Here is a 25,088-nt window from a genome sequence, read left to right as displayed (position 1 = left end):
AGGGCCAAAGGCCAACACACGGAATGCAGAGGAGAGGGCAAAGGTGCCCAGGTGCCCCCACCACCAACCCCCCTGCTAAGAGAAGCCCCAGGGAGCTTACACTCCGAGCCTGAGAACAATTTCAAACCTAGCGCTTTGTCCCAGAGTGACCAAGGGGAGCACAGCCTTTGGAATCAAACCTTTGTAAAGTGGCTAGGTGAGCAGGGTGGCTTTTAGAATGAAGTCACTAACAGAAATCACCCCTTAAGGAGGCAATGGGGCTGGCTGTGACAATGCTGACACAGGGCCACTTATACCCGAGATCAGCCGCCTGCCTAAGACAGGTAGACAGGCTGGGCCTGGGACGCTGGGCACGACCCACAAGGTTCATCAGGACCGGCCCCAGTAAAACACACAGCCGCAGGGATGCAGTGAGAAGGCCCTGGCTATCGTCACGGTGGGCACGGCGGCAGACATTTACCCCATTTTACCAGCTGGCACCTCCCAGGAGGTGAGCAAGCAGGGCAGGCTGGGGAGCGGTCTCTAACTGCACAGCCTTCCTGAATGTGCCCTTTCCCTTTAACACCCAGGATACTCACCTGAGAATGAACTATTTGTCACCAGAGAGTGGGTGTATCCATAGCTCAAACCCTTTTGTAAGTAACAGTGGGATTATGGAATTGGGGATCCAATTTCTTCCTCTCCTCTATGGGAGAGGAAGCAAAATGTGGCACTTTCCCATGACTTACCCTCAGCCTTTTTCTGAATTAATTACTCATAGCATTCTAAAAACTGATGGTACACATGAAACTCTCTAATATTTGGTTTCCACTCAGCACTACACATTATCCCAATGAAAGCAGATTGAGTTAAGTAGCAGTCAGACACATTATTATTCATTTCTTTTAAATGTAACTCACTTTCATATGAAAGACCACCTTCTCATTTAAAACTGTTACTCCCTTAAATGGCACTTTTAGCAATTGAATAGAAATCAAATGAACACATTCATATGTCCCCCAGAGGAAGAGATTAGCATTTCAGTCTCTCTTTATTATGTTCTTTTCTTTGGAGACATCTACTTCGGGGAATAAGGGAACTCAACAAAATGTGCCTTATCAGGTTTCTCCAGGCAGATTGCAAAATTCCAGCATATGTAAACTCTTGTGAAACAAAACATTCAACAGATGACCAGTCAGCTCCAGTATTCTCCCCCAACCCCACACTTGTGAAGAAACTAGTTTATGATACAATTTAAAAGAGATAATTTCTCGTATGCAGATTTCTTATAGTAATAAAAGCACAAGCAAGGAATTACTGCGTGACAGGAGCGTGTAAACCTTTAAAGAAGAATTGTTTGAAATAAAATAAAACACCACCTGCAATTTCCCCTTGCACCCTAATGTGAAAAATGATTTTTCCTTGTAAGAGGTGAATTCCTTCTCAAAAACAAACGGCACCATGCGTCCTTAATTTCTGCAAAGCGTCAGGAGTTTGAATTCGTACATGCAAGCAAACTCAGCACTTATCTATTTGTTTAGAAACTATAAATGCTTCTGGTGCTCAGAGATGGCAAAAACTGTTCTCCGAAGGCTTACAAAAATCTCTCTGCAAAACTTTATACTATTGTGTTCCCCGCAAGGTACACACAACTTTTAAGCAGCACAAATACGAGGAAAAGCCCTACCTTGTGTCTCTTGTTCCCGCTTCAGTTTCTGCCCACAGCCAACGGCTGCATCTTTAGCAGTGCGGACTGGGAGCCTCTGAGCCCACAGACACAAAAACCGGCTTTCTTTGGCTGGCCGGTGTTCCCAGTCTTTTATGTGGGGTTTTGGGCTCTGCTTGCTTAATTCATTCCCGATTCTACTGAAAGGAACTGCAGCCTGGCGAGGCTGGTGGGGTAGCAACTGCTGAAGACACTTTCGACTGGGGGAGCACACCAACCACCTTCTCTGCACCAACAAACGTGCAAAGACATTTGAAGGGCCAAAGAACCTTGATTTTAAAAGACGACCTATTAGGTAAAACAAACAAACAAAAAATGCTCCGGGACAAAATCAAGCCAATGGTAACGTCGGAAAGTCTGCCCTGAAAACAACACTCTTCCCTGGATTGGAGCTTCATTTATGGCTATTTATCCTGCTCTTTACACAGCACTGCTGAATAGTTGCTATGACAACTCAGTAAACAGGATTCAAGTGACCACTGAGGGGTTTGGCGGCATTGTTTCCTTTAGGGAGAAGAATGGTAGCTTTAACGCTTCCTTTACTGAGATTCCCTGAAAAGGTAAAGCTGCCTTTTTACACGTCTCCTGTAAGTGATATTCTCAAAAGTCAAAGATGCTGGCTATGACCGCTTCGGTTAGCAGAACAGCAGACAACAGGACAGGCAATCAGAAAAAGACAGGGGGAATCATGGAGGCTTACAGGATGCCAAGTGGGCCTTCTCAGTAAGTAGGCAGAGGACATGGGACCATCTCAAACGGCTGTCAGACGGACTGCTGTAGGGACGAGTCACAGGGCTGAAACCCCAGACAGTTCTGAAAAGTCCTAGCTCCCTATGCTTTTTGCCCTCCCCATTTCTCCATTTAGTCTCTTCTGCATAAAAGCGTATCCTTCACATTTTATTGGATGCCATAAAACTTCATTCTCAGTGCTTCGCCTTTGGCCGATCATAAACTATCCTACTCTTACAAAAAACATTACTTTAAAGATGTTAATCTGATTAGAGAATAGAGTATGAACACTGGGCGTGTAGACACATCATGATGGTATGCATGTGTCAAAAGTCAAGGGCCGTGTGACACAGTGAAGCTCAGGGCTCCCTCTGCGTTAACACTGGCTCAGTAACGATAACCAACGCACCACGCTAATTCGCGACGTCAGTAATAGGAGAAACTCTGTGTGCAGGTTGGACGGAAGAGGGACATAGGAACTCTATGCTAAAAAATTCTGTAACCTTAAAAATGTTCTCAAAAATAAAGTCTATTAATTTTAAAAACCTGAATAAAAATGTTCAGCCCAGGCCCTGGCCAGGTGGCTCAGTTTGTTAGAGCATCATCCCGATAGGTCAAAGTTGCAGGTTCAATCCCTGCCCAGGGCACATACAAGAATCAACCAGTAAGTACATAAATAAGTGGAATGACAAATCGAATTCTCTCTATTTCTCTCATCTCATAACAATGGTAAGGATTAAATAAATCTTAAAAAAAAAAAAAAAAAAAGCTAAGCCCTGGCTAGGTGGCTCAGTTACTTGGAACATCACCCCATACACGAAAAGGTTGTGGGTTCAATTCCCAGGCAGGGCACATAAGTAGGTTGCAGGTTTGATCCCCAGTAGGGGTGTGTATGGGAGGCAACTATGTCTTTCTCCCTCCTCCCACCTGTCTCTCTCTCTCTAAAATCAATAAACACATCCTTGGGTAAGGATCCAAGCCAATTACAACAATCTGCCAACAATATGTGATTTAGAAGTAAACCCCAAAAGGAAAGGTGCAGCAATAGTCTTAGAAAGATTTTCTGTGATTCGGCTGAAATCGAGGGGTAAACCCGTGAGGAGGAAGTGAGGTGTAAAACTATCGGGCATCCTGGCCACATTCAAACATATAATTCCAGCGTGAATTACTTCACAAAGGAGCTGGCTGCACTAGCTGACTTGACACTTACCACTGCTCCCCTAAGCAGGCACTGTCACGCACACCTGAGAGAGGAGGACGCAATCCCAAGGCCACGCACTGCAGAGTGACAAGAGGCCGGACAGAGCCCCAGGTGCACACCTTTGATCCTTTTCTATTCACCCCGCTGCCTCACGGGCCTCCGCACCTGTGCGTCTCTCCCACACTCACAGGACGGGGATGTATCCTAACGGGCAACCCAAGACGCCTTGTCATGCCCGTCTCGGCGGCAATGGAGCAGAGTGAAGTATGTCCCTGGCGTGGAGCACAAACGATGTAGTTTTACCCAGGTTCTGCAGGCAACCCCACGAGCGCTCGGAGGGAGGGGCGCTGGGGGCGGGGGAGCCGTGGGGAAAAGGTCCCAGGGGAAGGAACAGAAAAAACACACACGAATGAGACGAGCACAGGCAGTAAATAAGACAACCGAACCTCTGCAAAACCCAGGTGCCCCAAGCGCCTGGAGACACTGTACTGTTGTGTGCTGATGTCTGAAGAAAAATTCTGAGATGAAGTTCTGCTCAGGAGGGTGTATACTCGAGCCAGAAATGTGTTAATTATTAAGGATTTAAAAGTACTTGACACGCTCTTTGGCATGAGTATGTATCGGACATGTCTCTTTAATCTGAAATGACTAGATGAAAACCAGTAAACGGGAGATGCAGGAACGCAGATTTCTCCTTCAGTACATGTAGGACCTTTCCCATAAACAGCAAGGGCTTGAAAAATTGCAAAGGCTGTTTAAGTATAAGGAAAGAGTAAACCCTCTGTCTCTGAGTGTTACTTAGTGAGACACATTTCATCAGTTCCCAATGCAAAGAGGTTTCCATCTTGATGTGCCTGAAACTGGGATGTGTTTCTGACTTGCTGCCATCCCAACCAACAGCCATTCCCACATAATTCAGTACCTGGGGGCGTGAATTTCTTCCAAGCGTTTCACTCCATCTTGGCCTGTGAACCAAAGGGCTGCAGGTTCAATTCCCGGTCAGGCCCCGTGCCTGGGTTGTGTGTGGGGCGGGTCCCTAGCAGGGTGCATACAAGAAGCAAGCACACATCGATGCTTCTCCCTCCCTCCCTTCCTTCCTTCCTCTAAAAATAAATAAATAAAATCTTTAAAAAACATATTACACTACAGTTTCATACACTGGATAGCTTTTTAAAAAATCTGCAGTAAGGTCTGGAACCAGAGTAGCACAGTGTAACTGTGTTACTAGTGAAACGAATATTTGTGGTGGAGGGATGACCTCCGTGGGGGTTCAGAAGAAGCCACTCAGCTGTGCCTCAGTGGCACACAGATAGCTTCAGGCTCAAGAGAAACTTCTGTGCTCTTAACTACCTAGAAGACCATTGAATGAGAGGCTCTGCCCGTAAAAAATTATCAGAGAAAACTTCTTTTGACCTCTCTATAGGAGAGGGCACACTTCTACTTACAAAAGGTCTGCTCTGCTCATCATCTTGCAATGCCTGTTTGAGGCCCCCAAGGTGCCGTACCCCCTCCCTAGCCCCAGCTCCCCCAAACCGGCCCTCTCCTGCCAGTGGGATCTCCGACTCTCTCAAGTTCCTGTGCACATGAGATGAAATTCTATTTTCTCTTGTCACCCTGTCTCCTCTTGCTGATTATCCAGCCAGCCAAGAGAACCAGAGCGGGGAGAGGGGAATTCTCCCCCTTGCCCATACTGCGCTTTTGTATGTTTTACAAAGCAACAATCAAGAAGTGCGTGTGGTGCCCTGCTCTGGTTTAGCAGGCAGAGCTGGTGCTTTCACCGTGAAATGTAAGTAATGGTGCATTTTACCACATGGGAGTCTTAGGTTCAGGAACATATGGTAATGGACAAGGCCTACACTGACCGATGTGCAATTCCAGAAAGTTCCATCAGAAGGCTAAAATCCAATGCCTAATCTTCCCATTTAAACCCTTGTTATTTGACAGATTCACACTCCAGAATTTCTTGCCCAATCATGGCAGCTAACAAAGGTCCCGGGTGACCCGTTTAGATATCTAAGTATTCGAGTTTGAAGTCCCAGCCCCAGCTTGAAGAAGGGTTTGTGAACCAGCCTCGGGTGCTGTGCTTGGCTGTTCCAAAAAGGCTTGGTACCCTATGAGGGACCGGCTGAGAAGGAGTAGCTGTGAGAGGTAGACAGGGACACGTAACATGCTGACATAGAAAGGCGGGTTCGTGTTAGGAACATTACCCTAATACCGCGACCTATAGAAATGTCCCCAGAGTAACTTCCAACTACAAACAGACAACCCAGAAGTGAAAAGCACGCCCAAAACAAAACAAAGCAACTAGAACAGGACCTGTGACGAGGACTGCAGACAGCACACAGGAGTTTATCTTCGCAAAGGGAAGCACTCATACACTATGGGCATCTCTCCAGTGTCCTTTTATGCGCAACTCGACTCAACATTTACTGAAAGGGGGAGCCAGGCAGCAGGGTGGAGAGGTGCATGCGGAAGGCCCTGCATCGCCGTGCCGGCCACGGTCTTCCCTGTCTGTGGAAACATCCCGTTCAGAAAACGGGATGAGGGGAGAGAGACCAGGGCCCAAGACGAAATGCGAAGGGTTGCGGGGATACAGTTCGGCAAAGCTAATGAGAAATCAGATGAACAAAATAGGACAAAAATTCAAAGTAGTTCACATACCACATCATCAGAGCTTTTTACAGAAATGTTTGGTCTTTGTTAAAGGGGAAAAAAAAAACCTAGACGACGCTGGCAGGCAGCACCTGGGTCACACAGGTTGGAATCTGGAGGTTAAATGTGCCGATTCCATAACCTAGTCTCCAAGTCTTCATGCCTCTGGACACAAGTGGGTCGTGTTTCCACAACACAGGCACATCGCTCGCACTTCACGTGTCGTCACGGCTGAGTAGGGGCTGTCCAGGGGGCTGTCCAAAGGAGGGACCAAGTCTCTGACCTAACACTGGCAGCAGGCAGGACAGGGACACAGGCCCAGTGCTTCAGACAAGGGCAGACCTATTGTCCCCAGCTTCGTCCTTGGCCTTGACATCCCTTTTCCAGCACATATGCCTGCAGCCCACCTCTGGGGCCTGGACTACAGCTTCCCCTCAGCGGGGCCACCCTCTGCTCTCTCTTCCCCTCTTCCTATAAACAAGCTCTATTCCAAGTAGCCTCATCTCCGAGAAGCCTTGCACCAGCAGCTCCAAGTCCAGGGCTATTCAGGTGCCTCAAGTCCTGCCTTTCTGAAGAAGACCTGACCGAAATTCAGATGCTGCTGGAATCAAGGGTGTGTCCCTTCTGGAGCCTGCGTGCTCCTCACATCAAACCTGCAGAAGGAGTGGGGAGGAGGGGCCGCCAGTCCCAGGGCCGCTGAGGCTCCCGCTGTGAGGAGTGGGGAACTCACACAACCAGTTCTCACACCTGGGAAGGTTTCCCTGATACGTATCTTCTGTTCGCTTCTTTAATTCTGCCCTGCACCTCCTCAGGGTTTTTCTGAAGAATGTTAATGACAGACTTTTCTGACTAGAATTTAGGTGCTAAAATACCAGGCACAGAGGGACCAGGAAAGATCACAAGCCTGGAATACCCTGAGGCGGAATCTGGGGAGGCGAAGCAGCTTTCTTCTATACAGAAATCTCCGGGCTTGGTTTGGACACTTTCTGCCAGAAACTACTATTGCCTAAGCAAATGCAAAAGATAAAAGCTAACTGGCCACAATAGCAACCAAAATTTTTCTGGTGGAGAAGTCTGCTCTTTGTAAACTGAACATTCTAAGTTGACTGGAGATTGTATCTGTCCATGCTAAGACAAAGGACTATGTCAAGATGTATGGTTTTTTAAAAATTTCACTTTATATCTCAGCACCAGTTGTGACACTAATCAAGTGCCTGTTATATAACACCCAATACTAGCTATGAGTTGTTTGTAAAAAAAACAGTCCACATATTACTACACTTGAAGGCTTATAATGGTTCCAGCATTTCAGTCATATTCTCCTTCCATATACCTGCTTTCAAAGCAAACACAAAGAGCCCACACTACTCCCACACTAAGGAGATCTCGATGCTTCAGGCCCCAGTGCCCATTCCGGGCTTCAAGCACACTTGCCGGGAAGGGGAGGCTCACTCGCCAGGAGTCTCGGGCTTGCTGGACACGCTCCCAAGGGCGTGGGACGGCTACTTGGCTTTCACTAAGGCCACAGTTCCCTCGGCCTCCATCCAACTCGGGAGCAGCTGTTCTTATCCCTTCTGGTCACAGAATTCCCGAAAACCAACCAAACAAACCTCACAGAATCTGCCAAAACCTGTGATCCATGTTCCAGAATGATGCACAAAATACCTCCTACGCAGTGATAGGCAATGGTCTTATCCTTCTGTGCTGGCCTTGCACCTTCCCCACCTCTGGGGTGAAGGAAGGCAGTACTTCCCCTGTGAAGTTTCTAGCAGCATCTACCTTTGGACAAAGGAGTATTCATAAGAAACTCCAAGTGGGGGGCTGTTTACGTCCATGTCATGTAACATAATCACTAGTAACACTCCAATATTTTCAGTGCAACCAAATGAAGGCTGAGCGAGTCATAATTTAATATCTCCAAATTCTAATTAACATCTTCACGCTTAAAAATCCCACCTACATCTATCGCCTCAGACAAGTCAGTTCTTGTGTCTGTGCCTCTACTGTCTAGGTGTCTTTAAAATGTTACCAAGGAATTTCTGTCAAAGTCTTTACAGCCTACCTCTTCGTGTGCCATGAATCACTGTCTGCCCCAGTCAGGAGGAGAAAAGGTTGCGAGCCAGCACAGATGGAAAGATGAGCTTGGGCTGGATCATTTTTAAAAAATGCAAAGCGAAAGAATTTGGGTACGATCACATACGAGCAAGGAAAAATAAACATCAAAGAAAAAGTGATTTCGTCACTATTCTGGCAGCTGAATCGTTTTCAAGAGGGCCTACTTTCCAGAGCTATTACAGTGTAGAGGAATTTCTAGCCTTATAATAATGCTGAGACGGTAGGCCCCTGTGCCATGGGATCCAAGGTGCCGACTGCTAGAACACTGCTCGGCTGCGCCCCACACCCGCTAGGAAAGAGAAGGAGCGCCCGTGAAACTGTGGCTTTCCCAGAGCTGCAAACCCACCCAACCTCCAAGTCCTTATGCTGGAAAACACACGCCTGTTTAAGGCTGAAACATGGTATTATCATCTGTTATAAAAACAAAACAAAACAAAAACACTGACAGGTGTTAAACAGCTCCTGCGAATGTAGACTCCAAATGCAAAGCCCATTTGCGCTGTCTTGTACACACTGCTCGTTGGGGTTAGAAAGTGAAATATAAACCAGCTAACACAGCACATGGTTATGCCTTAACTATTGATTTCCTACAAAATGTCCAAAAAGCTATGCACTGCTTATATTGTCATTTTTGTGGCAACATAAACGCTTGAATATGAATTTGAAACATGAAAGGATGAGATACTAGGTAAACTACCAGAACAAGTGCCCACTCAACGAAGTCATCACAGACCTTCTATGCATGGCCAATCTCGATGACCTTTATGCCACACATGTGCCAAGTTCTCACCATCATACCTCACAGGAAGGTAACAAACTAAACAGGTTGTTCTTCATTAAAGAGCACATGCACTTCTGCCTTCCAAGAAGACAGAGAATTCGATACTGTGGTTTTCATAAGTAAACAATTTTAAACTGTAAATCAGGAATCACTGTAATATTAAGTCAAGACAGTGGGTAAACAATATGCAAAGCAAGACGGAGCCTCCGCCAGTCTGTCAGACTGTAACTGAGTTACACGGGACACGGCCTGTGTCCGACGCCTTTTCTTGGTCCTTATGAGGATGATGTCACTTTTTCCACTGAGGGGGCCCTCGACATTATTCTCTGGTGAGGGTTTTCCTGTTTTCCCGGGGCTTTCTAAGAGCTGATATTTGCCAAATCAAGATAATTTCAATTTTTTTTTAAAGATGGGTTGCCCCTTTTAAAATGTCTTGGACTCAGCACACATCTACCTCTATTACTAAATTTCTTTGCTTAAATTGCTTTTCCTTTTACGATTCACATTATTCTGATCAGGACATTAAGCTCCAAAAATCTTGGAGCTTAAACTTGAAAACTCACAGGACAACCTGGCAGGAATTTGGAAGTCAGTCACAACCACCTGAAGTCCTTAAACTACGGAATGTGGGCTCTTCAGCCCATTCAACCACAAGGCAGGATGAAATAAACAGAAACATCAACCACAAAAAACATACCAACAACTTCTTGTAAAATAGAAGCTTGCCCAAGAATTTCACATCAACTGCTTAAAAAAAGGTACATGCTCTACAATGTTTCTTTTTAACTTGATTTCTCTAAAGCTTAACAGCATCACTCAAAAGCAGACAAACAGGCTCAAGAGACAAAGGCAATTTTTCCATTTTGTACCGTGAGGTTATAATAATGCCACATGCATCTCTAACCATCTACAATGAAAGGACTTTGGAGAGACTAAATCTGAGGGTAACCAAATCATCCCCAGAAGCAGTGTCCTTAAAGATGGGGTCTCATTCTAGAACTGTCCTAACTCTTACCTTCTGCATGTTTGGCTTGACACAGCGAACAAAGAAAGGATTAGAGGAGCTCAGCGTGGCCATCAAGGAATGCAGTGAGTCCTAACATAAGAGAAAAAGTATATGGTGATGCCGGCTGTTAGTATGTCGTCCTTCAGTTCTCAGCACCCTTGGCACTTACCAGAAACAAACTTAGAAAATATAAATCATAGAAATAATAGTTTTTATTTTTAATTCTATCATTCTAATATAAAGTCAAAGTATTACAATCCATTGTCACTGAAATTCATCTGTCACTTCTTTAAAACAGTACCATTAAAAAAACTATTCTATCAACCAGCAAAAAAGCATAGAATATTTCGATGGATGGCAGAGAAAACCTGAGAAGCATGCACTCCCCACTGGACTTACTCCTCCCAGCTCATTACTTCCATCAAAACGACAGCCTCTACCACCGCCTCACTGGTCTTTGACCCACAACCTTCACTCTTACCTTCAATCACCAGGAAGATCAATCTTCTGTAATTCGGCTTTCTTTTTTTTTAAAGTTTTTTTGTGTGTGTGAATTTGTAACATTTGCCAAAGCAGACAGCATGTAATGAATACTCATCATCAGCTTCCGTTCATGGCTAATCTCATTTCATCTGATGCCTGTCCTGGTACATACTGCACCCACCCCTTGGAAAAGCCAGTCTAAGACATTGTATTATTTCATCCCTCAGTATTTCAATATGTACCATTAAAGGGTAATCACTTTAAAATGTATATAGATAACCACAGGGACATCACCCAAAAAGGATTTCACTAATGTTAACATTAAGAACTACCAACTGCCTCAAGTTTTATGTAGAAATATTCACTGTCACCAATTTCTTAATTGTTTAAAAATCCTTGCCCAAGGATATGTTTATTGATTTGAGGGAGAGAGAGGGGAAAGGAGAGGGAGGGGAGGGGGAGGGGAGGGAGACAGAACCAAAGAGAGAGACATTGATGTGAGAGAGAAAGATCGATCAGTTGCCTCCCCAACATGCCCTGACGGGGGATTGAACCTGCAACCTTTTGGTGTACAGGACAATGCTCCAACCAACTGAGCCACTCAGCCAGGGCCACAAATTTCATAATCTTTAAATGCTTTGTTCTTTGAAATCTTTTTTCAAGATTTTATTTATTTGTTTTTAGAGAGAGGGGAAGGGAGGAAGAAAGAGAGGGAGAGACACATCGATGTGAGAGGGAAACAAACTGGTTGCCTTGCACATGCGCCCAGACCAGGCACCAAACCTGCCACCCAGGCCTGCGCCCTGACCGGGAATCACACTGGTGACCTTTCACTCTGCAGATTGATGTTCCACCAACTGAACACCACCAGTCGGGCCAACACTGATGTTATTTAAACATGCACTTGGTTATTATTCCTAGTCATTATAGTGTAAATATTCCTGAGAAAAATACAAAAGTCCAGACATTGGGAGAAATGTACACTATTTTTCACATGATCATCTGAATACAAACCAGAGTAATCCCACAGGTCATTCTGAAGAATTGCTATTTCATATACTTAGAATAAGTAGCTATTTATTTTTAACAACAACAAAAATCTACATATTTTCATCTGGCTCAGGAAAAAAGGTGTGTTTTATCTCTAAAGCAGAAGGAAGTGTATTTTATTTCTGGTTTAAAGAATGATAAAAAAGAAAAACACATACACATGGAGCTCTTGTTCCTAATTCCTATTTCCATTTCTTAAATCACCAAAGCGATGGTCTCGTCAAGGCCAACAGCACAGACTAACCTTGAACTGGGAGCTGACTGTGGGCCGCCGGTGTTTGCTTCCACATTTCAAAGTATCCTGGTTATTGCGGCTTGAAACGTGTTCAAAGAGATCATAGATGAAGTCGAATCTGTGACAGCAAAGAGCAGAGGACCGTGAGGGGCACACACCCGATCAGTAGGTGCTGAGTTACTGTAACTAGAATGCATTTTCTCACTGACAGTAACACGCTGAAGCCAGCTTCCAAAGATTTAAAACCAACCTCTGCCAAAAGTGTTAGACGGTGGGAAAAAAAAAACAGTAGCCACCTTCAGAGCACTGGAGACTTGCAGAAGAAAAGTGGATTGTGATGCAAGTGACCGGCGACCCAGGGTGACAGGCCAGCGAGGAGCACTGTGCTCCCCAGAGCAGCCCCTAAGCTCCCGCAGCCATGGTTTTCCTGGCTACAGAAGGGACGTATTTGTTTTGCTCACCTCACAGTGTTGCAACATCCAATCACTTAACAGATGGGAAGGTGTTAACTCTGGAGTGAGGCAGATTGGGGTTCAAATCCTGCCTCTATTGCTTCCTAGCTGTCTGACTAGGGCAGGATGCTTGCTAGACCTCAGTATTTCCATCGAAAAAATGGGGTTAATTTTAGATTTTATCCCATAACTCGGGGGTGAGAATAAAATGAGAAAATGTACACAAAAAGTGAGCAGATGCCTGGCACATGGTAAGTGCTGATGCTGTAGTTGTTACTATTTACTGAAAAGTTGCACAGAATTCATTGCCCCTGCTAATAAAGTAAATGGGTTCTCAATAATTTTTTATCTTTCTTGCACAGAAGACATGATTAGCTGTAAAGTGGTGGTGGTGGTGGGGGCAGTTAGGTGGCTTCACTGAGACCAGGAAAGGTGGGGACAACATCTGAGCAGCGGCACCTCCCAGATGACAACGCCAGCGCTTCCCCTGTCACTTCTCACTGCGCCCCGACCCTCGTTCAATTTTCTTCCAGGGTGCAATTTCACGTGTACCCTTTGAAGTTCTCCGACAGTACTTTGAGCACTGTGGAGAAAAGCCTTCATTCCATTAAAATGTCACAGGTGTCAAAGGTGAGAAAGCAGAGTGAAGAAACAGCCCAAGTCCTTTGGGTCACAGACAGAAACTTGGGGCAGAAACAGGGAATTCTTTACTCCAGTCACAAAAAAGTGTACCCGTGACAGTGAATGCCATCTTGCTGATCTCCTGGCCTGTGAGTCTGTTGGTACAACAAAACACTTCTACTTAACACAAGACCCTGCTTTTACCAAAATGCATCATTCTAGGTCTTAGTAACTAAGAAACTGCTGTGACAGACAACATGCAATGGTATTTTTAAAACACTTCCATTTTTACAGGCCTAAAACCTCATCTAGACATAAAAATGGCAGGGACTCTTCAGAGAGGAGACTTAAAGCTCATCTGAAGACTGAACACTTCCAATTCTGAGCTTCTAAACTGACACCTCAGATGGGTTCCCTTCCCACAGTTAACAGCTATGCAAGGGAGACCAGGTAGCCACCTGGCCTTGACATTCCAAGAAGTATTACAACCTTTACATAATTGTGCTACTTTCCTTCCTCAGATATGAAACATTTACTTCTGTTCTAGATTCACTCTGGATCTGACACAGATATCGAAACCTTTAACACAGGGTTATTTTCTCTCTCACAAAGCCTGTTGGCTTAATATATACAAATGGCTAAACTAATCAACAACTGATTTAATGGTGCGAATTCAAAATTCATAAATGGATAAATGAATGTGCACTAAATTTTTAAAAAATTTTAGCTGAATTGTACCTGTTTATTTTTTTGACACTAACTCGAGACAGAGGGGTCCTGCAAACCCAGGGCTGAAATCGATTTAATCACAGCTTCAAGCTTGCCATGGACAAGGTGGGTGGTCTGGTTAAGACCTCAGGTCCTGGAACCAAGCACACCAGGTCAAGACTGGTGGGATCTCACACAAGCCACCTGACTGCTTCAAGTCTCCGCTTCCTCATCTGTATAACGAGGCAGTCACTGCTAGTCATGTATTTTCTCTGTTGGTCATTTTACTGATGAAATATTGCCCAGGGGAAAAGAGAACAGATTAAGTTGCTTCCTATTAATTTCTTTCTGTATTTGTGAATTAAAAGCATTTGCACAAACATTACTTTGCTTGGTAGTGATGTCTTAGGGCACAGACCGACATACCGGCTCTCCCTTAGCAGGTTGAGAAGATCATCTCTAAAGGTATCTCTGTTCTTCTCCAAGATGCCCCGGACATCATACTGCACCTGGTTTTAAAAAAATAAATGTGAGAAGGTAGAATTAATCAAAAGAGTCATCTCAACTCATAAGTATCTCCCTTTAAAGACAGACAGTGAAAATAAGTCATTTCAATATACTTAAGATTGGCTTCTGAAATTACTGTTTCTCTAAATACCCAATGGGCAAATGTCAATAGGAGCTTAATTAAGAAGTTACCTCTCCAGCATAGTGCTTCACTCCAAAATTGTTGACTGCAACTCTGGGCTTCACGTAAAAGTGGTTGTTCTAGTAAAAAAAAGCAAACACCAAGGCCTACTTTTACCAACTGATTTCCACTGACTTCCAGAGAAAACTGACGACAGTGAAGAGTTTCAGAACCAGCAGTGAATCACACGTAGCAAATGATACACTCACTGACAAGCACACCGCCCCTCTCGCCTGCCATTACAGGAAGTTAAAAACACTAAATTCTGTACTGATCAACGAAACATGGGAATATTCTAACAAATCTATCTCTTTGGCTTGTTTTAATTTAGTTCTAGCAATCCAGGAAGAGCGCCACTGGTTTGAGAAAAGATTAAATAAATGTGGGAGGCACAGCGGGGCCAACAACACTGAAATGATCTCGTGTGTGATCTTAATCTGTGGATTTGCTATCCCAATGTAATAAAAAATTCGAAGGTCTTGACATACAGCATGTTGATTGTGTAATTTCTCCAATAAGGTGCTGTCCGTGGCTTGAGGAAAATGGCTTTCTTCATTGATAAGGGCTAGGAGGCCAAGTTTCTAGAAGAGGGGAAAAAAGGTCAAATGAATTAAAGGTTGAATGAGTGCTTCAAAATGTTTTAGAGCACGTTTCCTCTCTGTCAAGTAAGGGGTTAGAAGAAAGCGTGGTAATTTCTTAGACTGGAAAATTCAGAATAAAGAAAAAAATGCAATACATTCAAATTCCACATGGACATAAAAAAAAAAAAGCCCACCACAAATTCATGGACAAAACTTTTTCAGTTGGCCAGTCTGCTACTGGTACTGGCAAAGCTTTTAAAGTTGACTTAAAATCGAAGTGAAGCGGATTTGCACACTGCTGATTCTAAAATATTGGGTTCCACGAGACAATAGTCTTGAAGCAGCCAAGTATTTAGATTCAAACTTGCACATTTACATTTATGTTTCCAAATGGTCCATTGTGTTGGAAACATTCACATCTTTGATGTGCGTGTTCACACAAGCTACTTCGTTCCCATAAATATGAATCAGCCCAGCTGGACACCCTTGGGACTGAAGCAACGCTTCAACAATGTGCTACCTTCTCGATCAAGTCCAGGCATTCTCCGTTGTCTATCCAGTCGATATCTTCCCACACTAGTCCTTCCCTGTGGGAAGGTAAAACAGGGCTCAGTCACAGTAACCTGTAGCTTTAAAACGGCCTAATTCAGTGGCTGATTTCTAGAAAAATTGAAATAGAATCCCCCGAGTGCTCACCTGCTATATTCTAGTTGTTCTAAAGAAAAAATATGCTTGTTGAAATATTCCTGAAGTTTCTCATTTGCATAGTTTATATTGAACTGTTCAAAGTGATTAACCTAAGGGAAGAAACCATTTGAAATGTATTTTTAGTGTTCTTTTACACATAAAGATGGGGAAAAAAATCTGCAAAGAGAAATACCAATGTTTGTTACAAGAATTTTGTTGAAGAGCAGCCAAAAGTGGATAGAAAAGAATTTGTGTATCCTACACCTTGGAAGCATACCTCAAAGTTTTCAAATCCGAAGATGTCAAGAATGCCGATAGATTTAAAGTCATCTCTGCCTTTGATCCTGCTGTTGATCTTCTTGATCACCCACTCGAAGCAGCGAGCATAAAGTGCCATGGCCAGGGAGTCTCTGCTGTCTACTGCCTGAGACAGGAGATGTGGTCACTGTTTACAGTGGACCAGGGTCAGCCCAGGCTAGCAAGTGCACCCCACCCCACTTGGGAGTCCTTGGGGGAGATGTGCTGAACAGGGGTAACACCTGTGTACCCAATGTCAGGTAAGTCAGTTCCATCTAGGACAACACAGACTTGAAAAGAAGGATAAGCTGGAGCTTGCCTAGTTATTTTTACAGTAGGATTCACCAAGAATGCCTTTAAATATCGGGTTCCAAAGTCAATGTCATATCAGGTAAGAATCTGAGTTATATATATCAGGTTTAAAACAATAATTAAGACTGAGGGGTTTTTTTCCATTTTTATCTTCTCCTATTTTACTTTGTACAAATGAAAGTTTTCTTCATGAGATATGGTTAGCATTCTTTACTTATCTCATCAAGAAACAGGCATTCTGTGGGCTACAGCACATACCTGGCTCAAGGCAGTAGCAGAGGCAAAAATAAGTGATACAATGTACTCTACTTAACATGAACTTGGTTCTTACTCTCTGCCCGTCATTGAGTACTTAGTACGCAGTTTTTATTATGAGCCTTACAAGGAGCCTCTGAATTGGATATGACAATGATCCTTGTCTCCCAGAGGGCCCTGCTGGGCACAGCAAACACACTCCCCGAGGACAGACGGTAAAGGTGGGAAAGTCGGGACTCACACACAGGCCACCTGCACCAGCCCAGCCTTCTTACTAGACTCCGCTACACCATCTCTTAGACACAGTTCAACAACCTACTCCCCACAGTGTGGGTGTCTTTATTTTGATCGTGAACCAAATGCATCTGGATGGTTTGCTGCTGTAACTTATCTGAATCAACACCATGGATCTGAAACCCCAGGAGTGTCACTTAAGAGGAGCTCGGATAGTGAGGCACACGTACCTGCTGAACACTGAGAGGCGTGAGGATCTCCTCCCCCCTGAGGAACATCGATCTCTGGGTCAGAGCGTCCGTGAGCTGCGTTGGGTCCAGCCCAAGTAACTCTGCAGACCTGCCCAGGGCTGGAAATGAAGAACAAGGCAGACGTGGGTTCCCAGTCCGGGAAGGAATGGGCCGTGGGACCCCAAATGGCTTCAAAGCTAAACACGCACAAGCAACCCACGAAAGCAAAAATATCACCGAATCCCTGGGCACTGTCTGTGGGACACAGATATTACCGGTCAGTTACCTGCCCTTTCATAGAGTCCTCGGTTAGTAGCAAAGAACCTGGTGCTTAGCCCAAGTGTAGTCCAGAGACCCCTGGAGGAGGGGGGGTTCCCAAGACCCTGTCGGAGGGGTTTGTTCAGTCAACTATTTTCAGTAATAACATTTAGCTGTTGTGTGCTTTTTTATTCTCATTCCCTGGCCAGTATACAGATGAGTTTTCCAGCAGCTACACAACCTGAGGTATCTCCACAGTCCTCCAATACATTAGATATTTAAAAAAATTTGCAAAAAATGTAAGACAGTGTTATCTTTGCACTAATTTTTTTGAAAAGTCAAATAAAAATATTTTCATACACAATGGGTTTATTAGATATTTTGTAATGAAATTTTCAAATGCCTCAGTTTTATTTCCTAATGTTGCAAACATCAACAGATATCACTCACTTAAAAAAAATAGCTCTGTGGGGTTGTCCATGACGTTACGGTTACCCCAGGAGCCAGGGGAGGCATTTGCAAACTGCTGACCTGCAGCTCTGGGCTCCTCTCGAGCTGTTTGGTACTTCCCAAGTCCCCAGCCTCCACACCCACCTGTACTGCTTCCATCAGAATAGCTTAAAAATAAACACAGAAACCACTCCAGGTAAACATCGGACACTGCTCTGTGCATATTAACTCATTTAATCTCGACAACACATTGCCGAGGCCACCAGTACTGAGAGATACACAACGTGGGGAAGAGCCTGAGGCAGCCCCAGGCTGCACACCAAGCACTCGGGCTTGAAAACTGTCCTTCCTAACAGGACATTGTGCCGCCACACAGTAACTACGGAAGTCTATGGGGACACATGTCCTACATTTCATCCCCGTCACTCAAATTTCCTCTTATTCAGCCCCCTTTCCTTCTTTCTTAGTTGGAACAAGAACACAACCACCACCTCACTTTGCAGTAACGTCTCAAATGCTTGACCCTTTAATAGCTGACAGTTCACATCAGACACAAAGTTCTGTAGCTCTGTATTTCAGCAGTCAGGAAGCGCATTCCATAAAGGCCAGAGAGTGAGTATTTCAGTTCTAAATCTCCTATGAAGGAAAAGCCAAGGAAGAAAGGAAGGACGGGGGAGGGGAAGGGGAGCAGTCTCACCCGTTTTGAAGGAGACCTGCGCCCCACCAGCGGTGATGAACTCTATGTTCCCGAGATGTAATATGCCAGCAAGCAACCTCAAAACCTCCCGAACTTCTTCCTTGCTAAACTGCATTACATCCATTGCCGTCTGGAAGAAAATTTTAAAAAATGCTCATTACTCAATAAAATTATTAGGTATTGTTCTGAAAGTCAAGAACAGGTGCATGACCACTTTTAAATGATAAAGACTTTACGCAGGTACACGCAAAACAACATGACGCTGAGAACTGTGGAATGCTGAAAGAGAAAACAGTGATGAAATAAATACAAATAGTGTTTTTCAGACTGTAAGACGCACCTTTTGCTCCCCCCAAATTTGGGAGGAATAATGGTTGTTAATGCTGCTGTTGAGTTCTGTTTACATTTACATTGGTGAAATATTACGTTATTAAATATTTTAGCACATTTTTTGCTTCAGAATATTTTTTCCTATTTTCCTCCTCTAAAACTTAGGTGCGTGTTATGGTCCGAAAAATATGGATCTGCCTGATGTGTGAGCCTCCGAGTAAGGCCACAAGCACCTGGGAGTCACACAAACAGCGGTGAAGAGAAGAACTTTTTGCTACAGATACCACAGCATAATGGGGCACGTGTTTTCTTACACATAAAATATAGGGGGAGGCAAACACTCTGGGGATGTAAGACTTCATCTTAGTCCTTCTTGGCAAATGCTGGGGCTTGTCTTCATGGTTCAAGGCAGTGGGGACCAAAGGAGGTGGAACAAAACTCTGCCAGGAACTGACAGATGAGAGTCTTCTGATCCTTTTAGGACAGAGACTGGTGGGCGGGACTAAATCTGGGCCTACCGCCCCCAGGCATTCATTACCTCTCTAGTTTTCGTTGCTGCAAAGGGGGTTTAAGGTCTTATCTTGTCCTCTGGATAGTAAATGAAACTTAATATAAGTGTTCTGGGAAAAATGAAAATGAACAGGCACCTACCTACAGGAGCTTTGCTCCCAGTAAGTATCTAGACAACTTCAATTTATCCAGGGCTCTTCTGAACCGTATCTAAGATTTGCTTGTTTTCTATTGTGATTCAGGAGCCACATTCGTGTGAGAAGTAAGGGCGCCCCGCCCCCACACACATATACAAACGTCTGAGGACAGAATTGGTAACAACCCTGCTAAAAATGACCCACAAAGAGGACTGGGCTTTAAATCACTGCCCTGACCACAGGAGACGGGGAAGAAGGAAGCCATGCGCCGCTTTGAAGCAATAGAAACTGCAAAAGGAAACAACTGGAGATTTTTAAATGTGAGACATATAATTTCTTTACAAGGAAAAAACAATGAAGTTGAAACAAAGGGCAAAAACAATAGGCAGGGAAACAGTATTAAAAGAAAAAAATGTAAGGGAAGGAGCAAGAGCTATACTAGGAGATACAGAGGCAACAGAAATAAAACAGGCCCCTCTTCCAGGGAAGTGCAAATCCACAGAGAAATGTTCTGCTTTGTGGAAACGAAACATGCACAAATTAAAGAAACTTGGAGATCCCTCTGATTGAATTAGCGAAATATTTCCGAAGGATTAACCTAAAACCGGTGAAACTGAGATATTTATGTACTGGTCATTGGTACTATGAATGACTACAATCTTTCTGGAAAACTGGAGGGAGTGGCAGCACCGTGCTGGGCCACGTGTGGACACAATCTTACCACGTTCAGAGAGGTTAAGGAACTTTCTTGGGGTTGCACAGCCAAGCTTAAAAGACAGGCCCAACAAATCCAAAGTTCAGGAACTCATTAGTGATCCAACTCTTACTTTCCAAGGATGGAGGGATGGATGGATGGATGGATGGATGGAGGGATGGGTGGAGGGAGGGAGGGAAGGAAGGAAGGAAGGAAGGGAGGAAGGAAGGAAGGAAGGAAGGAAGGAAGGAATCTCCCATAACTTCAATAACAAAAATTTGCCCTGAGGAAAATGGCCACAATAAAGTTTTGTAAAATTTCACTATAATATTAACACTTTCAGAAAAAAAGAATTCTAACTGCCCTATAATTAGACAAGTCAAATAGAGTAAATAAAGTTGTTAGGATAGTGTATAGTTTTCAAAGGAACTTCTAAACATGATATGGAAACGAGCATATTTTGCTTTATGCAAAAATTAAACATCATTATATTTTTTAAACTATAATAAAATCAGGATGGGAAGGAAATTTACAAAATTACAAGTATACTAGTGTCAGTAGGTTTATAACTATCACGTTCTATCATGCCCTTTACTGCTGCTATGCTTTTAAACCATTAGCGAGTGATGGATAAATGAAGTGCTCTCTATTCGATGGGCTACTACTCACCATAAAAAGGAATGAACTGTGTCTCCTAAGGGATGTGGAAGAGTAAACGAAGGCAGGCACAGGACAATGCGTTCTGGGCGATTTCATTTACATGAAACTCTAGAAAGGACAAATCTATACCCTACGTACAGTGACTGAAAGATCCGTGGTTTTGTAGGGCTGGGGCAGGGGAGCTGGGATTGCCTGGGTAAAGGCACAAAGAAGTCTTAGGGTGTAGAACTGTCCTTTACACTGATTGTGGTTGTAAGTACATGGGTGTGCTAAATTCAAAATTCATCAAAATGTATGCTTTAGACCTGGCTGGTGTGGCTCTGTGGATTGAGCACCTGCCAGTGAACCAAAGGGTCGCTGGTTCCATTCCTAGTCAGAGCACATGCCTCAGTTGTGGACCAGGTCAGGTCCCCAGTAGGGGGCGCATGAGAGGCAACCACACATTGACGTTTCTCTCCTTTTCTCCCTCCCTTCCCTTCTGTTTTAAAAATAAATAAAATCTTTTAAAAAATGTATGCTTTAATGGGAACACTGTATTTTATGCATGTTATATCTCAATAAAGTTGATCACAAAAAATAAAAACACCATGATTTAATCAAGCGTAAAAGACTCAATTCATGGGTACAAACAGAAATTAGACATCACTAACAGAAACAAGATTTTTGAAAAATAAGTTTACAGTATCAGAAAATTTCAAACTGCCAAATGAAAAATATCAAGAAATGCCCTATGAAAAAATTTTTGGTTAAGTTCTGAAATTACATGCAAAGGTTAGAGATATGAAAGCAGATAGATAAAATGTGCCTACTTCATTAAGAAAGAACTTAACTCTGGTTACATTCTGAAATTACATGCAAAGGTTAGAGATATAAAAGCAGATAGATAAAATGTGCTTACTTTGTTAACAAATCTGTGACTTCTTCACTTTCAAGTCCGATCCAAGTTAATTAACTAATTAGGAGTGTGGTGATAAGTGGTAATTGCACTAATCACACCACAGGGTAATTCAGGGCTGCAACCAATTATCACCAGCGTGGGTGTGGGCCCCGAAACTGCTAGCCGGAGCCTCTGTCCATTGTCCCTCACTGTCCTATTTACGGTATTTTTAGCAGTCTCCACCCCTTTGGCAGGAGTAGCGCTTTACGGCTTATTATAATTATCTTATTTTCTCAACAATAGAGCTCAAGACTTTAAAAAAAAAAAAAAAACCTGGGAAATTCTTGGTACAGTTCAGAAACACTAAATAGCAATTTAGTTATAAAACTGCCACAAAGTTACAAAATACTTTCAATCAAGTCTTTATTAAGCTCATAAAAAATTAAATGTTGGTGAAAGTTTGTGTGGGGGCTGGTGGAGGAGGGTGCCCAGTATGTGGTGCCGTGCCAACCATTAAGGCCTGAAGAAGCCAGGCTGTCACACCAGATACAGAGAAGAGCAGCGAGTGTAGGGTGGTCCACTGCCAAAAGGTCCATCTGCTCAGGGTCTCAGAAGCGAGCTGTGAGTGGGAAGGCTCCATTCGGGAAGGCAAAGGGACCACGGGTGATCCCTGAATAAAGGGTACGACAGCGACAGTGGAAGGAAGCATTTGCTGGGCTCAGTAAATTATTACAAGCCATTTAATAACTTATTGTGTAATGTTATGTTATAGTAAGGCCATAATATGTTACTTTATAATATAAAGTTTGTTTATACTACCAAGTTTTCCAACACTAAAATTAGAGACTGATATTTCCAAGCTTGGCAAAATGGAGGAATCAGGTCGCCCCTTTAAATTTTCATACAATTGGACTCATGAGGCATGAATCTGTGCATACATTTACATGTACTCACATGATTAACGACCCACGCGTGTGCGCCGTAAGGCCGGTGTGGTGAGGAAATCCCAGAGTAACCTCGGCCAGGCCCACTGAACACTCAATACTGCACAGTAAGAGGATGGGAGATTATGGCCCAAAGACTTGCCTCCCTCACACTTCATCGGCCACCATCCTGGTGGGTGAGTGCCGGAGACAGAGTAACTTAGTTGTTACAGTTGATTTAAAATAGCTTTTCACCCTGACTGAACAATTGACAGGTAACCTGGAAGGCTGGGGGGGAAAATGGCCATGAAATTTACAGGCCACTGTCCCTGCCCCCCTAAAACAGCTCAGGATACCTCACAGGCATGTATTTATTTATTTGTTTGTTTGTTGATTTATTTAGTCCTCAACTGAGGGCATTTTTCCATTGCTTCTAGAGAGAGGAAGGGTGAGAGGCATTAATCTTTTGCCTCTCATACATGGCAGACCGGGGATTACAGGCACCAAGACCAGGGATTGAACTTGCAGCCTAGGTAAGTGCCCTGACTGGGAAGTGAACCCACAGCCCTTTGGTTATGGGATGGCGCTCCAACCAACTGAGCCACACCAGCCAAAATGGTATTTACATTAAGGGCATCATTTGATACCAATGTTGAATCCTAAAAACATATAAATTCTCAGTGAAATAAGCAAAATTCTTAAAAGATCCTACTGACAGAGTATACTGACATTAAAGCTGATAAAATAAATAATTAACATAAGCGGTGACACGTTCACACATGTTCACAGAAACAATTTCTCTCCATTTTCACTTTACCACACTCAGCAAACAAATATTGTTGAGCCCCAACAGAATGCAGCCCTGGGAAAAGGAGCTTCATGGAATTCAAGGATGAAGATATGAATTCAAGTGGTATTTGATGCTGGCGGGAAATATTGAGGTGAATTGCATAAGAAAACCAGCAACAGTATAATCTGTTCCAGTCATTTTCAGCAGAAAGCGGGGATTATGTGGTTTGCTCACTGCAGTCTGCTCAGTGCCTGGCGTGCAGTGGGTGCTGGACACACCGAACAGATCACATCCACTGCAGCCGGAGAGTCTCGGTCTCCTTAACCATTTCTGGGTCACTCCTGGTCGTAAGGGCTGTGCAAGGCAGAAGGAGGGGCTGGCTGGTACCGATAACAACGCTTACGATTTTATTCCTTTATTATAGAGTTATAATTTTTTGGTGTATAATCATAATAATCATTATAGAGTTGACATATACCTGTTGAAAAATACTGTAACAGAAAGAATGGTAAAGCATAAACTACAATCCTAGAGTTCTGCTTAATGAGATGCCATTTTTGGTATACTTTGTTACAGTATTTCTCTGCATATATAACTGTTATATATACATTATATATATACAGGGTGGGGTAAAAGTCAATTTACTGTTGTTTGTATTAAAACTAATACATTAATAAATAACACACAAATAAACTGTTATGCGTACTACCAACTGTAAACCTACTTTTACCCCACCCTGTATATATAACGATTATTTAAATGAAAAGATTATAGTGCTGCATCCTGCCCTCCTCACTTCTGTAACAAGCAAGTTTTTACATATTATTAAATATATTTGAGCATGTGTTTTGCTTGCTACAATGGATCTTATTTTTATGGATACAAATTAAGCCATTCCCCAATTAGTTACTTTGTAGGTTAAGGAGGAGAGAATCATTTTTTCTACAGAAAATATTTTTCCTCTTTTCTGAAAAGTTGTTCATTTATATTTGTTTCTTTTCTGACTACACTGCTCAGAACTTGTAGAAGTTTAAACAATAACAAAGATTACAGTTCCTGATTTCAAGAAATACCAGCGAACCTGTCATTGATATTTCTGCTGGGTCCACACTAAAGGTAATTGTAAAGTAAATATTAAGGCTCTAACAATACAATACTTGTAAGTTTGTCGGGCATACTGATGAAGCCAAATTCATGCACACAATTTTCTTCCCTTCTAGATGACCAAAGCCTTTCATCATGAGACCAAATTTCAAGTGTCATAACCTATTATTTCAACTTAAAAATAAAAGCCAGCCAAGCTCCAAAAGTAAACTTGTAGCTAAGAGAAAGAACAAACAATTCTGAGTCAGAAAACAACGTCCCAAGAGAAGAGCTGACCCAGTGCCTTCTCTGGGCCAGAGGCGGCCTGGAGGTCCAGCGCACCCTAGTGGTCAGCCAGCAAATCAGTTCCACCTGCAATGAAACTATGAGTGGGGTGATGATGAGTCTGTCCATCACCAAGAACACCATCCTTCTATCACAAAGAATTGCTGGCCAGCTTCAAGAAAGATGCAAAATAGAGAATTTTGGCTTCTGTGTTCACAGAGTTATTGGCCCGTAAGTCTCTCTCTTTGTAGTGTCTGTACCTGGTTTTGGCATCAGGGTAATGCTGGCCCTGTAGAATGAGTTTGAAAGCATTCCTTCCCCTTCAATTTTCTGCAATAGTCTGAGAAGGATACATACTAATTCTTCTTTCAG

The 25,088-nt window shown here is 43.4% G+C and overlaps 1 protein-coding gene across 4 annotated transcripts in view; it reads right to left on the bottom strand.

Moving 5' to 3' along the window:
- The window catches only part of MYO10 (myosin X), a 191,205-nt gene that overhangs the window by 57,639 nt on the left and 108,478 nt on the right, over nucleotides 1-25,088 (bottom strand). For all 4 annotated transcript variants that reach the window (XM_053657372.1, XM_053657370.1, XM_053657371.1 and 1 more), the window contains 10 exons: nucleotides 18,428-18,557; nucleotides 17,023-17,141; nucleotides 15,972-16,118; nucleotides 15,704-15,804; nucleotides 15,528-15,594; nucleotides 14,915-15,007; nucleotides 14,438-14,506; nucleotides 14,165-14,247; nucleotides 11,967-12,075; nucleotides 10,199-10,279 (listed from right to left, as the gene is read on the bottom strand). In XM_053657372.1, coding sequence (XP_053513347.1) covers nucleotides 10,199-10,279; nucleotides 11,967-12,075; nucleotides 14,165-14,247; nucleotides 14,438-14,506; nucleotides 14,915-15,007; nucleotides 15,528-15,594; nucleotides 15,704-15,804; nucleotides 15,972-16,118; nucleotides 17,023-17,141; nucleotides 18,428-18,557 — 999 coding nt within the window. The remainder of the gene's footprint in view (nucleotides 1-10,198; nucleotides 10,280-11,966; nucleotides 12,076-14,164; nucleotides 14,248-14,437; nucleotides 14,507-14,914; nucleotides 15,008-15,527; nucleotides 15,595-15,703; nucleotides 15,805-15,971; nucleotides 16,119-17,022; nucleotides 17,142-18,427; nucleotides 18,558-25,088) is intronic.

The sequence above is a fragment of the Artibeus jamaicensis genome, unplaced genomic scaffold, assembly GCF_021234435.1.
Source record: "Artibeus jamaicensis isolate MK-2021 breed Jamaican fruit bat unplaced genomic scaffold, CSHL_Jam_final scaffold_369, whole genome shotgun sequence".
Lineage (NCBI taxonomy): Eukaryota > Metazoa > Chordata > Mammalia > Chiroptera > Phyllostomidae > Artibeus > Artibeus jamaicensis.
Note: the sequence above shows the minus strand (reverse complement) of the source record. Positions and strands in the feature narration are given on the sequence as shown.